This window comes from Schistocerca americana, chromosome 2 (genome assembly GCF_021461395.2).
Source record: "Schistocerca americana isolate TAMUIC-IGC-003095 chromosome 2, iqSchAmer2.1, whole genome shotgun sequence".
NCBI classification, from domain to species: domain Eukaryota; kingdom Metazoa; phylum Arthropoda; class Insecta; order Orthoptera; family Acrididae; genus Schistocerca; species Schistocerca americana.
The window spans coordinates 282,133,000-282,149,103 of NC_060120.1; the positions used below are offsets into that span (position 1 = coordinate 282,133,000).

Here is a 16,104-nt window from a genome sequence, read left to right on the forward strand (position 1 = left end):
ATTAAAAAAACAAGCCTTAAAATTATGCCGAAACACCCGTTTTCTTTTCATTTTTCGTTAAAATTAATGTATAGGGAAGGCAATTGTGATACGTTTTCTTGACGTCAAATTAAAATTTAATAAGTGAACATATGGGCTTCCTCTATATTTTGTAATGAACAAGCATTACTTAACTCGTACTTTATTACTAATACGGACAAAAATCAAACAAAATATGCCAATTCTCAATTCTCTTTGGAATTATATTCCACATACTGTTCATTCTTTAACACATGGTAGCCAATTGTTTATGTCAGTACAGAAGTTATGGATGAATTTCTTCTTTTGCTAGAATGACAGAAGTCGCCTTACCTCACGCTTGTCACTCACGGGCACATATCGATTATTCTCTTCGTTCAGAACACTAATGACAACATAATTTTGAGAAAGCCTTTATCTTTTGTACATGATCGGCCTGTATGTTTCAAAGTGCAAAATCACAGCTAACTCAGTTTTGTCATGGGCATGTGAGGTTTCTCAATATGCCCACTCAATTGTAACTAAAATTTTCGGTGAATAGAGCAGTACCTACGAGGCGCGTTTTTTGCTCCATTTAAGTGCCATTTCTAAGCACGGGCGCTGCAGCACTAAGGTAGGCGCTGAATACCGTATCCGCCATTTGATTCTTATCCCGTGTAGAACACACTTGTCATCGACTCGTTTACACCAAACAACACACGCCCGACGTTCGCAAACTTCCATTGCAGGGGATGGATGCTGGTTCCACCAATTCTCCATGGAATAGGGCAGGCACCCACCAAAACTGAACTGTACAATTTTCTGCGATACATTTAGAGGGACATCCTGAAAAGCATCATGTATGTACTTCTGGTCGTTTCCTAAAGATGCATTCACTGATGATATCTGGCAGCTTTATAACGCTTACTAAAAGAGTATTACTGACACCCGTGATTACTTTCAACATAAATTAAAGTGCTTTGTTTCAATTTACAGTTTACTATTCCACGCACTGAAATGGTAAGATATTCCATGTATGTTGGTTGATAGGTATTGCACAATAAGATAGAGAAATATTCTTTGTAATGTAACAACCTGACGGATAGCTGTTAGGGATGTAAAATGTTGGCAGGAGCCACCACCCGTCAGTTTGACAGCGCTCTGGCTCGATGCACCTTGGGACGCCAGACGTACGACTTACTTGTTGACATATTTTATCAGTTATTCTGTTTGCCTCACTAATACTCGTCCCATCACTTTCGGAAGACGCTAAGATGTTTACCGACGGTCACATACAGAGGTTTCGCGTTGTTATCCAGTGACTTGTTTCTAGTTTGTAAATCTGCCTTTCACTGGCATTCTTATTTCCCGGTTACGGCGAAGAAAATTTAGGAATAAAAGTCAGGTAAATTTTTAGAAGAAAAAAACTTTCCACAGAACTTCTCATCTTAATTCTGCAGCTACGACTAATGATTATGTGTCTGAATTTTAATTATACATGTTTACTAAGCCTGCGAAGCATCGAAGTGAAATTAAGCGGTGTATAAACAAAAGACGAATCTCTCAACTTTATTCCAACTTGTTACTAAACGCATGAAATTACTGAGCTACTGAACATGACCCCAACAGTGACACATCTATTTTGCACATACTGACACAGAGAACACACTAACAATGTTGATCTGATCAGGCGCTGCAGAACACGATCGGAGAAGTGGGCGCAAGCTCAGCAGCCGGTCGCCAGTACTTACCTAGATAAACTTGTACTAGTGATGGGTAGAGACGTCGGGTAGGGACTTCGGAATCCCGCGCCCGCCGTTGAGATCGGGTACATGCTCGGCGTGTGCCTGTCGACATAAAACAAAAGTGTGAGCGTCAGAGGGAGTTCCAAACGACGTCAGTGTAGCGCGACAGCGGCCAAATTAAAAATAATCCCGCGCGCCGCCCCCGCCGGCTCGGGGCAGCGACAGCGGCCTCGGGCGCGCCCGCCCAGCAGCGCACGAGGAGCGGCACAATTCTTAAAAGGATCGCGTCGGATTTTCCGCCTTACGGGGGAGAACGCAATACCAACAGCCACTGTAAGGAGAATCAGGCAGGGCGAGCCACGTGAGCGCCTTTCCCCTTGATTAAAACCGGAACCCCGCAGTTTGCCAACCTGCCACAATCATCGCCGTTCTCAATTCCATTTTCGTCCTGCCTCCCCTGATTCACCGAAATACGACAGGGTGGGTAAAAAAAAAAAAGGAGTGGGTAGAGAGCGAAAAAAAAGTCACCCGAGAGGAGCAGTAACGGGAAGTGGAGACGGCCCTCAGCCGTGAGGGGGTAGGGGCGGATGGATGATCCGCGTAAGCCGATTGGGAGTGGTGCGGTGCGGGGGCGGACGGGGGAGGCGGGGGGGCGGCGGCCGGCGTGGCGATACGGGGCGGTCAGCGTGTAATGGCGCGGAAGGCGCGGCCCCCGTGTTTACCCCGACACCCGCTGACCCTCCGCCGCTCCTGCTGGCCCCGCACACTCGAGCGACACTTGGGAACATTCTTACGAGGTACCATTCACGTGCGCACGGCGAGGAGCACCAGCCGATAATCTTCGCCATCATTCACCACCTCAGTGAAAGGGCAGAAACGAGAAAGTTATGTTTCGATTGACAAAGCTGTGCTAAAACAACATTCACAAATAATATGGATCTGTCGCGACTACACACAAATGAAACGTCCGTGATGAGTGCAGACAACAACAACATTCATGTGCCTGCATGCCATGTTCCGTGGCATACGGAAAGATGCGGTTCCTTTCGTAGACCATTAACAAAATGCTACTTTCTCGTCCAGATTTAATTCTGAATCAACATCGTCTTTTTGAACCAGCTCTAAGTTTCCTGAACGCGATGAATGAGAGCTCTCCACTGATGTCTATGCAGGTTGATGTCTTCTTCTACGATAGTCTGAATATCGTAATCTCGTCCGGCTACATTATTATTTTCTCTGATCAATCCATCGCCTTCAAGTTCTTTCTCAATTCGCCATCTAGCTATTCGTTATTGCTATATTCTTTTGAGACAACCAAACCATTTCAGCCTTGCTTCAAGAAGGGTCTCATTTCTGATCGTTTCAGTTTTACAAGATGTATCCGGTTCCACTTCCACACAACTCGCTATGAAATGCGGCACAAATCGATGTTGAACGTATATCTCTATTCCATTATCATTGACACTCTTTCTTTATAATTCTTCAATTGCGTTTACAATTTGTTTTGTAAGTTGAGCTAAAAAGATATTCAGCTCTAGCGGCTAACATGAAAAGCCAACTCTCGTTTACTTGAGCTAAGGAAGACACACTTTCGTACCCACATTTCGTAGCTCAACAGCGTTGTTACAACCGCTTGAACGAACGTGCCATACACAGCCTATAATTATTATTTTACACTTTTAAAAAATAAAATATGTATTAACGCATTATTTTGTCCGTAAGTAAAAATGGTTCCCACCACGGAATACGCTTTAAAAAAATATATTAGCCAGTTACGACATTAATGTAAATACCTTCGCAGTATCCCTGATTCAGTCGCCCTTTAACTTGCTGCTTCTAGTCCAGTAGTCATGAAAAAGACGATAGGCAAATCATTTTTAGCCCAACAACAAGAGTTAATAATCAGCTGACGAATCCCAATGTTCTCCCCTTCTTCGCTAAATTTGCAAACGTTTATCCAAAGACAACTTTCGGAGTGTCACTATTTTTGGGAAGCAGTAAGCACACTACGTCCAGAAGATGCAGCAAGTTCCCTTCCCTCTCTACATTCCCAAGAAACTTTGCGAAAAGTTTCCAGATAAACGAGACTAGCATCTAAAAACATGTTTATCCCGCGAGGAATATCGCAAAAGCAACATTGCCTGCTGCTACCACGCAATGTATGCAGTTTGTGGAACGCATGTGTAGGCAGTGGCTGATTTAGTTCATTGGCGTTAAAGATCGAGAAGTACAAAAAAAGTATATTCTTTTGGACATGTCCGAAAGAACAGATACCATCTATATATATAACCATCTTCTTCTGTGCGGATGCACAAACAGTGCCCGCACTCTTATGGAAATCGGCGGTAAAGCCGCGAGTAATGAGTATGATGGACAGTGGCACTATGAATATAGTGCGGGACAATAAGTTGCGAATGTAGGTCTCACGGGAGGCGTGCCAGAGATAAGTCCCTGCAGTCGCACTATCCTCTGTGTCCTCGGTGGCTCAGATGGATCAATTGGCCTTTGGCAGTGCTGCGGTGAGGACGTGGGGTTGCTGCCGCGGGGCGAGCGCTCGTGTTGTTTACATCGTTTCGCGCGTGCCGTACTCAGCATATAGATCACCATGGCGCACCAATACAGAAAATCGACGCTCAAATTTACGTTCCGCAGTGAATTTGCACGGCCTAAAGCACTTGAAGTCGAACGATTTCTACGAGAAGAGGTAAAAATCCCAGCGACCGACATTCTTAGCATTCACTTGTCCATTGTGAGTAGCATCCTATGTGTCAAGATCATCAACGACGCAACATGTGAACGGATCCTTCGGGAGACGAAACAAGGCCTCCGTTTCTGCCGTGCTGATGGCGATGTGGGGACTGTGCACGTCGATTATTCTGGCATGGGACTTCGCACGATCAGCCTTTTCGAACTTCCACTAGAACTACCGGAGGAGGACGTTATGGCAGCGCTGTGCCCCTACGGCACGATGCATAGTCATATTGCGGAAAAATGGACACAATTCCAGACATATCCTGTACTGAACGGAGTCCGCCAGGTCCGAATAGAACTTAAAAGACATGTACCTTCATATGTAATATTGATAGTTGCCGTGCCATCGTCTTCTACGACGGGCAACCGAAGACTAGGTCTGGTTGTGGGAAGGAGGGACACCTCAGATCCGAATGTATCCAACGTCGAATCACTCAACTGCCGCCGGCTGACACGAACCCGCCATCGCAGCCAACGCTGATTCCTGTGACTTACGCAGCAGCCCTCACGACCTACACCACTTCACCACGACAGCCGATATCCACTGTTAGGTCGCAGCTCCATTCTCCAATACAGGGCGAAGACGACACATCCGTTCTATAAGATACGGATTGAACTCCGATGGCGTGCCCCGTCAACGGATGACGCGATACATGACGATAGCATGGCAGTAGACTCGCTTCTTGGTGACTACGGCGGCCTTTGTGCCGGAACGTTGTGAGTCGTTGCCATCGTCTGACACAGAAGGACAAACCAGGAAGCAACGCTCTCCGAAGCTACGGAAGCGGAGGCGTAGAGCAACTTCCGAACCGGATGCGACACAGCCTCCAGAGGACGACGACTCCACCTTCAATGACGACGCTACCACTGAGGCGGCCGCCATTTGCTGCAGTGTGGCAACACCGAACGGAACTGAGGACACATATCCACAGTGGCGCAATCGGATGCCGATATGCAGGACAGATGCTGCCCACCACCTTCTGGAGTGCAAACACCCATGCCGTGTCCTGAGAAAGCTAGGGAAGCTGATCTTGCTCTGAGTTCCCCGGCGTGGGCGGATGACAACGACGACGACGGCACCATGCTAGTTACGCCAACAGGGCCGAAGCCATTGGCACCGGCTCTCTAGAAACGACTGCAGGTGAGGTTTGGGGGAATTCGGAGGTGCCAATACAATCGGAAGCTCCATAGACAATTCCAATTTCAATGGATAACTTAGCACCTGCGGTTCGGCAACAAGCGTATCGTAACGCCACGATTAACCTCAATACGATCAGAACGGCAGTGATAATCCAGTTGCGCCGGCCACGGTGGCCGAGCGGTTCTACGCGCTTCAGTCTGGCACCACGCGACTGCTACGGTCGCAGGTTCGAATCCTGCCTCGGGCATGGATGTGTGTGATGTCCTTAGGTTAGTTAGGTTTAAGTAGTTCTAAGTTCTAGGGGACTGATGACCTCAGATGTCAAGTCCCATACTGCTCAGAGCCATTTGAACCATTTTTTGATCCAGTTGCTGCGTGAGATGCTTCGTTCTCCGAATGTTGACAATGCCCTGTTGCAAGAAGTGTTTATAGCGGCCCTCCCCTTCTTCTACGGTTATGTGACATGTGTCACCGGCGGACCGAAATGGCAGCGGTACGGCAATACTAGTGCACGACGGAATTGTCATCGACGAAGTGACTTACCTTCCGTCAGGCAGGGGTCTGGCGATCACAGCGCTGGGCTCGCGCATCATCATTATTAACATCACTATCAGGAACTGAACAACGCCGCGAGCGATTGCAGTTCTACTCGGAGGGTATCGCCCCCATCTTTATTAGTCGCTTCGAACAATATATCGTCGACGGCGACTTTAACTGTGTGCTCCACCCCAAAGACCAAGTCCCACATTTCTCGACTTGTCAAGAACTTCGGCTAATGGTTCGAGATCTGCTTCTCACCGACACTTGGGAGAAAATGCATGGTGACCGTCCCGGTCCCACATACCTTATTCGTCACTCAGCCAGTCGCCTAGACCGCATTTGTGTCTCGCGAGCTCTAGCGCCGGTAGTGTTGGACGCCGAACTTTGGCCGCTTGCCTTCTCCGATCATAGCGCTTTCATATCCACGGTCACTCTACAGCAGCAGCGGATATGGCGCAGCCGTGGACCCTGAAAGCTGGATGTGGCACACCTTCAAAACCCTGAATGCCGTCAGATTATCGCCAGCACATGGATGGATTGCGAACGTCATATTCCCCGATATCCTTCGACTCTAGCATAGTGGATGGAATGTGCAAAACCAGCGTTTCGGCGTGTGCTAACACAATATGGAAAAGATATCGCAGCGTGGCATCATCACACATTGGACTTTTATTACACAATGCTCCGCGAACTCGCCATCCAACCACCGTCACCAGATCGACAAATGGAAAGCCGCCGAATTAAAGGTAAAATATTGTCTCTTAGGCTTGGAGGGGGTCGTCGTGCGGTCGCGACGTCAAGACCGAGCGGAAGGAGAAAACCCGTCTATGCATCACATCGTGCTCGACAGCCGCCGACGCCGACAGCAGCTGATCATGGACCTCATTTTTCCGGATGGTAGGGTCGTAATGACTCAGGCGGCGGTTGCGGAAGCCTTTGCAGATCACTTATCACTGGTTTTACGAAGAGGTGAACACAGAGGAAGCGGATGATTACGACATACTGCAGCACGCGTCGCACACCCTCTGCAAGTCAGCAGCGGCGTCGCTTAGCTGGACTTACAGGGGACGACATCGAGGACGCGCTTAACAAGGGAGCACTCAACAAGACGCCCGGGCCAGGCGGACTGCCGCTCGAGTTTTATCGAACTTTCCGCGATCTAATGATGCCCGATGGATCACCATGTACCAAGAACTGATGACCCCCGGTTCCCACGTGCCACCTGGATTCGTGGAAGGTCTCCTCATACCGATACACAAGCCTTCCAGAGGTCGGAAGGTCGAGGACTACAGGCCAATTACAATGCTAAACTCTGACTATAAAATCTTCGCCCCACTACTCGCCCGCCGCATAAAGAAGGTTCTGCCCCTACTCCTATCCGTGGAGCAAACGACACACGGCGGAGTGACCAACGTGCAAACGGCAACCAGCGAATGCAGGGATTTAATAGTCATCGCCACGTCCTGTCGCCTTCGAGCTGCTCTGATCTCCACTGATTTCGACTACGCCTTCGACAGAGTTCACCACACGTTCCTTCTGTCAGTTATGGCCCGCATGGGCTTCCCGCCTGACTTTCTCGACGTCTTCCAGCGCCTTTTCCGCAGAGCTGCATCCCGTGTTCTGGTGAATGGACGGATTGCGGGTCCCATGCCGATCCAACGGTCAGTTCGCCAAGGATGCCCACTCTCCATGATCCTTTACGCTATCGCACGCGAACCACTTGTCCGAGAGTTGAAAAACAGGCTCTTGGGCATGTCATTGAGGGATCACACCTTTCACTGCAGGATATATGCTGATGACCTCCTCTTTACTTGTACGATCTGGTGATGAGGTATGCTCGGTGATTCAATGGATCAATCGATACGGGTTGGCAGCGGGCAGCCTCATGAATGTGGCCAAGTCGTCAGCGATGCCTGTTGGGAGAGGTCTACAGGAGGGCGCTTTAGCCCCACTCCCATTAGCCAACATGATCGAGTTCTTGGGCATAACATTTAAACAGGGTGTGCGCTGAACAGCTGCCATGAACTATAAACGATTACTCCAGGCGATACGCACAGAAGTTCGCCGGAACCTACTTCGACGGATGGACCTCCTACACCGTGTGGAATACCTCAACCTTCACGGGGCGACTAAGATGATCCACATGGCTCTCAGGTTCTAGCAATATCTGCAGCGATGGCACACAGACGGCACGCAGCGTTTGTATATTACCTTACCGCCGGACTCCTATTCAAAGTCCGCTACGAAACACTCTCCCTCCCTCCGCGTGATGGCGGACTGGGACTCCGAGCGAGAGCTACAGCGTTATACTTGTGCACAATGATGAAATTGTGGACCCACCAAGATGCTTCCCTTACGGGACATCTGTTAGAGGAATTGCTGCCGGCGTCTCTTCTGCCACCTGTCACGATTGCGCACATTACTCCCTCACTCTCTCGGCATTTATTCTTGAGTATAGTTACGTGCACCCAGACCTTCCCAACAATCGCACTCCCAAGGTGAGAGACATTTACAGTTTGCTACTAAGGTCCACCCCTCGCAATGTGATTGAGAGGAAAAGCCCGACGACCCTATGGCCTGCAGTGTGGAGAGCGGTCCAGAAGCCGTTCCTCCCCACGCGGGTACGAGCCACCTGGTACCAGGTTGTGAATGGGAAAGTTGTAACAGACAAAGGCTGCATGCTATTGGGATAACGGATTCCCCCTTTGCCCACATTGCCACCTCGTGGATACTGACGAACACCAATTAACATGTGGATCGGCGTTAGAGGTATGGCTGCTAGTTCAGAAGATCCTCGGCCTGCTACCTACGTATCGTGCCTCGCATAATCGAGCCAAGGCTCCTCCTTTGTCCGGAGGATACTTATTTCCCGCCTGCGAAGACTCACGCGCTCACATGGTTTAAAGGCATGTCCATATACTACCTCTTTCGAAATGATGAGAAGATGGCACTTGATTACTGGCAATTTCTCCACGACAGTAATAGCACACTTGAGCGTACACCCCGATACCGAGAACTATTTGCGAACTATTTGCGCAGTGTCTTCGATAGCCCCCCTCACAGTTGGGGAGTACCGGGCAGAGGATGACCGCCGTCATGGAGCTCCACACGCTGCGAAATGTTTATCAACTTGGAACATGGAATCTGTACGCAGATGGGCCATACACATGGAATGACGTGCAGGATTTGCTTACATTTTTCTTTCTCTATCATCTATCATTAACTAGGATGTAAACTCTAATTTTGCTTGTCGTAATTGAAAGACGCATTTTTCCTAAAAATAATAATGAAAACAACAACAAAACAAAGAAACAGCTCTGTGAACTACGAAGAGAAAGGTAAAAGGTTCACATCCACTTGCTTTCAAATTTTTTTCACTCGTTTTCTAAAAGGTCATGGACCTTTCTTATTCATTTAATAAAAGTACTATCTCAAAAAATTGGTGGTCTGAAGCATAGATTGGTAATTTACAAAAATAAATAAATAAATACATAAATTCCTGGCTGGAAAAATAACAAAATAAAAATAAAAAAGATGGACAGACCGTCTGCCATGTAAGCAGGTGATCCCGGGTTCGAGTCTCGGTCATGGCACACATTTTCAACTGTCCTCGTTGACTTATATCAACGCCTGTATGCAGTTAAGGGTATTCATTTCATTGTAATGTTTTTTATGTTGATCTCTGTTCCAATTTTCTGTACAGGTTCTGGAACTCTTCGGAACTGAGGTGATGCAAAACTTTTTTTGATGTGTGTATATTGAACTGTAGTATACTGAACAATATACTATAGATATAATTTTAACTACTCATGTCCTCTCTGACTGCGAATTACTTCCAGTCCACGGAGTACCGTTGGGAGAATGTGTGTTTTAAATGATACCACAGCCTTGGTATTAGTAAGTGAGGAGGACATACGAGTTCACTCCTATTTACAAGTGCACTCTGCAAATCATGGTGAAGTGCATGGCAAAGGGTACTTTGCGTTTTACTTGCGGTTGGAAGAATGATCATTTATATGATTCGTATTCTGTTGTTAGTTACCTTCATGGTTTCTACATATACGACACTTCAGAGACCAAAGCTGTTCCCCATCTTTAGCTAATTTATGCTAACGTTTTGGGGCTTATGTAACTGTTACTCTGTAATCTGTTTTACGCATTATAGTCTCTGTCTGCCGCTACCATTGCTCCTTCCTGAACATGTTCTATTTATGCTGGCTGCTGTAGCAATTCCTACTTTACCTGACCACTTAATTTCTAACATTCTCTGATAGCAATAGTTTTCAAATGATTGCAGTTCTTTCCTTATTTGCAGTCCTCCATGTTTCCATATTATAGCGACAGATTGCAATTATCATGTATTAAACGATCTTCTATACAATGCGGAGCTGCATTTTTTGGAATTTATTCCCCATTCTAATCCTTTCACTTCTTGCCCTACTTTCCCGTTATTCCCCTTTTCCGCTGTTACTAATCACTTTCGTCTCTGCTACGTCCATTCTTACACCATATTACGTGCAAAGCGTGCTGCCCATTCCTTTGCTATTTTCGAATTCCAGAAAGAAGGTAGTTGGCGGTTTTCAGGATCCGCATCCGTTTGTTCCCCTTGCACTTTCACCCCTCTTCCGAACATTTTCTTGTACGTCCTCCACTGCTTCTTTGGCCTAAGATGGAATAACACTGGTGATAAGTTGGAACCTTGTCTGCTGCCTTACATCCATCCCTCTCAACACCAACTTGTCTTTCTGGACACAGTGCTTCGATTACTTCCAGCTGGCCAGTCTGGCTCCTCTAAATTAGTCGTTGTGTCTGTACTTATAGGAAGTGAGCCCCCTTCGCTTAAAACATTGTAAAAGGAGGAGCACGTAGGCCAGGGCGTACGCGCCTTCTGCTTGCGGCTTGTCACGGTGTGGCTGGGGTGGCCAGCAGGCTGGCTGTTGGCACGTTGGCCGCGGCAGCTAAGTAGCGAGGTGGCGCGACCTACCTACAGGCCAGGCCTGGAGCTTGCGTCACAATGGCGGGCCGCGCAATTTGACGGCGTTCCGATGGGACCCGCTGAGGCGCCGTTTCCCGGCCATTTCCCGTCACAATTACGCAGCTTCCGTCATGGGCCTGTGCCCGCAGTTAACCGTGCTAAAGCCGATGCCTACCTAATAAGGCGGGATGCGCGCAACCAACCCGCAGGCTCCCCTCTCCGCTCTTAAACCTCGTTTAATTCTACGGGGGGAGGGAACAGAACGGGGAAGACCTACGGAAGACGTCCTCCCTTAAAATGAGATGACAGCGATTAGCCCGAATCACATTTGAGAGCATCCTTCTGGAAAGCCTTTGTTGTAGTTAATGTAGGAGGGACGCGGAATGATCTCGAGAGCTAGAAAGTCTACTCCAACTGAAGTAGTACAGAACGAGTCGGAGTCTAGTGCTGCCAGTACTGCTTCAGAGCCCATCACTACTCCTAGTTTCAAGCAATTTTTCAGCCAGGAAAAGTACTTTAGCTGTCGTATGATTTCCTTTGGCGCAGGTATTACAGAAACAAAACATTATGAGGAGCATTCCTGTGAATAGACCCCAACACCTGAGCCGTGAAATACGCTCAGCACGGCTGAGCTATTGCTTCTTCCCTGCACGGTAACACAGGATGTATTCAGCCCAACCTTTTTGTCACCACCGCTCTTCAGGTTCACAAATCAAGCCTCGTAAACGGTTTCTATACTTGCTCCCGGCGGCCACTGCAGTGGTGCCCGAAGCCCCATTGTTTCTTTCACTATCTTATACAAGAATTAAAAAAGCTTACGAACTTCTCAAACAGCGGCTATAATATATGTCCAACTTCCCTCTTATGAAGAGTATCCGCGCCCATAAGTGATTAGAAAATACCATGACTTCATCTTCGGATGGATTCTGTGAAACTGTTTCAGGGTAACGGTATGGACTGTCCGCAGCTCGTGGTCTACTAGATAGCGCGCTGCCTCTACATCGTGGAGTCCGTGGTCTCATTCACAGCCAAGTCTGAGACTACCTTGGCTTGGGGACTGGGTGTTTTCGTCACTTCATCTCGTCTTCATCACAAAGACGCGCAACTTGCCGCAGTGGCGTCAATAGTAAGACTTTCACCACGCGGCCGAACATCCCGGCTAATTTTTCCATACAATCCTTTCAGTTCATTCAATGTACGTTTCACTTTTATTAAGTGCGCTAAGATTGCATACGAGATGCCTAGAGAGCTAAAATATGTTGAAGAGATGATATGGAAACTGCTTCTCGAATCTCTAAACTGGCACATCTGCGACTTTTCAATCACCAACTAAATACACACACGCTGCGTAGATCCTAGCTACATATACCTCGCAAATAAAAGTAAAGTATGCATCATCTGGTGGCGTTTCAAGTGCTTGCCATTCAGCCTCCATAAACTGTACGTAAGTCGAGTTTCATAGTTGAGCCAGAGAACAAATCGCTATTCACTGCTTACATGAAGCCGTGCTGCAAGAAAACTGCGCAATAAAGCCAAGTGAAAATCACTGAAGTCCTTTTTCCATCCAACGAGCTGACCTGTGGTAAAGATGGGTAACTTTAAAATATTTGCAACTCTATCCCGTGCCACGATTTTCATATTTCCTTACATCCATAACGCTCAAGGCCCGCGCTACTCATTTCGCAGTTCTTGTCCCAACTGGTCGTATGCCAATTACGTCTGATCTTCAAGCTCCATCCTAACACCCCCACCCGGTTCCGGTTTGAAGAGTGGCACAATACTTATTATTATTATTTTTTTAAAGAATAACCGGTAATGCCATACATACAGTAAAACCTTGAGACATTTGTTCCATCCACATGCTCTGTGCGACCCCTTCCGTTTCGGCGACGATCACATCAACTTAAGAGACGAAACACTATGTCAAATGTTCGCGATGTGAGGACAAAAGCTGGTCCGGCAAGGCTGTGTTCGATCTGCGATTCTCACGAGACAGCTATAAAGCGTTCAGCAGGTGGGAAACACGAAAACAAATGAAAATTAAAGAGGAGAAGGGAACACAAGAAAACGATGCGCTGTTCGACTATATGGGTGGGGAAATGTAAGACGAAGACAGGTGGTTTTCCATCCTAAGTCATCCACTAGCAGCTACCGTTTCAGAAGCAAAAAAAAGGCTTCGCCTACTTTCAATACGTCGCTCAACAACTTTACAACAAAAATAAGACAAAGAAGCAACACATCATTACATTATCACATCCTGGAACATGCACTGGCAATAGGCCAGCTGCTGAAAGTCCAACTGACTTTCCACATGCCGTACACATTTATTACAGTGTCCTCTCTGCTTATGTAAATATATAAACAATTACGTTTAGCTAACGCCGTAAAATATCTGGCACATAAGACATGTAAAACTGCTTGCACAACGCCTTACACCTTTTCTTCTCGTTCCATCTACATCTACATATAAATGTGGTACCTCAACACAAACAAACGTCAGTGTGTTGGTTGCTTTTCTCTGTGTCGAACAGTCTTCCCGCAAACACGTCACGAAGTTTACGATCCAATGTTTTCTGTACGGTCGTAACTGCACCATGTGGACTACGCCTGTCAGTATAGACTAACCGTTTTGGGTCCACACTTCGAACACTTGGCCTACTGTCCAGCGGAAAATAAGCATTAATGGCTTGTTCCTGCCACACATACTTGGACTTACTGACAAACCTAAAAATATACTACTTGAGACCCTGCATAATAAGCGAGCCACGGAACAGAGCACGACGGATGTGCATCGCACCAATATTCCATATTTTCTTTCCGGAAAATGTGACTGTCTGTACGTCTCCTTATTTGCCCTAATCTCTCTCATGTTGTTCTCATGACCCCTACACAAGATATACAGTACGATGGTGGGAACATATTGGTCGCACGATTGTCTTCGAATGGCGGCAGCAAGCGCTGAGAAAGTGTATGTTGTGCTTGTAATGCATTTACATCAGTCTGCCGTAATAGTGTGACGATAGTCTAGAACGAATTTTAACGATGATCCACCAACTGCCAACTCCGTTCGGCGATGGCAAGCGCAGTTTAAAGCTTCAGCATGCCTCTGCAAGGGGAAATCAATGGGTCGGCTTGCAGTGAGTGAAGAAACGGTTGACCGGCTGCGGGTGACTTTCGCACGTAGCCAGCAGAAGTTGACGAACAGAGCAAGCAGAGAGCTGAACATACCACAACCGAACTGAGGTATTACTGCTTGCAATTGCTACAAGCACTGACTCCCAGTGATGGAGTCAGACGCTTTGAATTTTCGGCACGGTTGCAACAGCTTGTGTAAAGGAGATGAGTTTTGCGATAAACTCATTTTCTGTGATGAAGTAACATTTTTTTGTCAATGGCCCAGTGTAAAGGCACAATGTGCAAATCTGAGAGAAGAGAATCCCTCCGACATCGTGCAGCACATTCGAGACTCAACAAAAGTTGAGATGTTCCGAGACTCAACAAAAGTTGAGATGTTCTGCGCAATATGACAGTTTAAAGTTTAGTGTCCCATTCTCTCCTACGAAAAGACTGTTACAGGACACGTATATCTGGACACGATTGAAAACTGACTTATGCCACAACTGGAGACCGATGGTGTGAGCTTCTACCCCACTTGCACGATGATGTTCGTGAATTCTTAAATAGAGAACTGAAAACCGATGGATCGGTCGTCGTGGGGTTGATGATCAGTAAGTCATGTCATGACCTACACGCTCTGCCGATCTAACCTCAAGCGACATTCTTTGTTTGACGTCATGTGAAAGATTGAGTGTTTACGTCTCCCCAACCAAAAAACCTACCAGAACTGTCGGCTCGCATCAACAGTGCTCTTGAACAGACTGATAAGGACATACTGCGCCGAACGTGGGAAGAACTTGTTTATCGGTCGATTTGATATCTGCAGAATCAGTAGAGGAGGGGGGGGGCAGGGCGACACATATAAGGGAACACTTGTAATACGTAAAAAAAGGGGGATATTATTCGGTTCTCTCACTTTGTTATGGACAATATCTCGCATTTCTCCATGAGTCTTGGCGTAGTGTTCTCTTTTGTTACTCACCATGAGGCTGCGACCTGCGACATTTCCGGGCTGAGCATGGGGTAGGGGTACTGGCCGGTGGAGAACGGGTACATGGGCGGCCGCGTCAGGCCTGCAACAAAACACAGCACACGCGCTGGGTCAGCATCAGCCATCAGCAAACTGCCGCTCACTGCCGCCGCCACGGCTACGAAGCGTCCCCAACATTTGCTGCAGCTGAAAACTCCAGAACACGTACATAACAAGGCAAAGCTCTAGGAGAAGTCTTCTCGCTGCTCGCAGTCTGCCATCTTTCTTAAACACAACAACTACAGTGCTACGTCTTAATAACAACGTCCGAGCGTTCTACAAACGTGAGATGTGGTTCTAGCGAAAAATTTGAACGACGCGTGTGGACTTGCGGGCCTGGGCCTTTCAATTTCCGGAAGAACCCGGGGTCCCCGTAGCGTCGCACGAAATCACCCTCGCGGCCGCGGCCACAATCCACTCAGTCTTGATCACCTGCGGCGTGCGAAACGAAATATCTGGCCGTACTGTTCGAAGGATTTAATTGGAAATGTTTATTGGCGGACCCAGATAAATTCTCTCGTTGCTACATATCTCAAATCAGTATGAAGCAATATCCTCCCCCCCCCCCTACAGCCACCCCTGGTTCTTTTAAATAATGGAGTGGCATGTATAAAACACTACAAACGGCTGATTACTTTGCAAATGAGTTAATGTGTTGAATATTTGACGCTAAGCAAGTAAGCAAGGAAAAGTTTAGAGAAGGCTTGCGATTATGTTTAAAGTGCTCTCATTATGAAACTCTGGATGAATTTATACTGCATAATTTGCGCTCCGTTTTAAGCAAACGCTAGTTTTCCACGCCTCTCAA

At 47.2% G+C, this 16,104-nt stretch overlaps 1 protein-coding gene across 1 annotated transcript in view; it reads right to left on the reverse strand.

The window, feature by feature from the left end:
* The window catches only part of LOC124593961, a 151,936-nt gene that overhangs the window by 44,184 nt on the left and 91,648 nt on the right, over nucleotides 1–16,104 (reverse strand). Inside the window, exons 5-6 of the mRNA XM_047132309.1 lie at nucleotides 15,249–15,339; nucleotides 1,749–1,844 (exon numbers count right to left, since the gene is read on the reverse strand). Coding sequence (XP_046988265.1) covers nucleotides 1,749–1,844; nucleotides 15,249–15,339 — 187 coding nt within the window. The remainder of the gene's footprint in view (nucleotides 1–1,748; nucleotides 1,845–15,248; nucleotides 15,340–16,104) is intronic.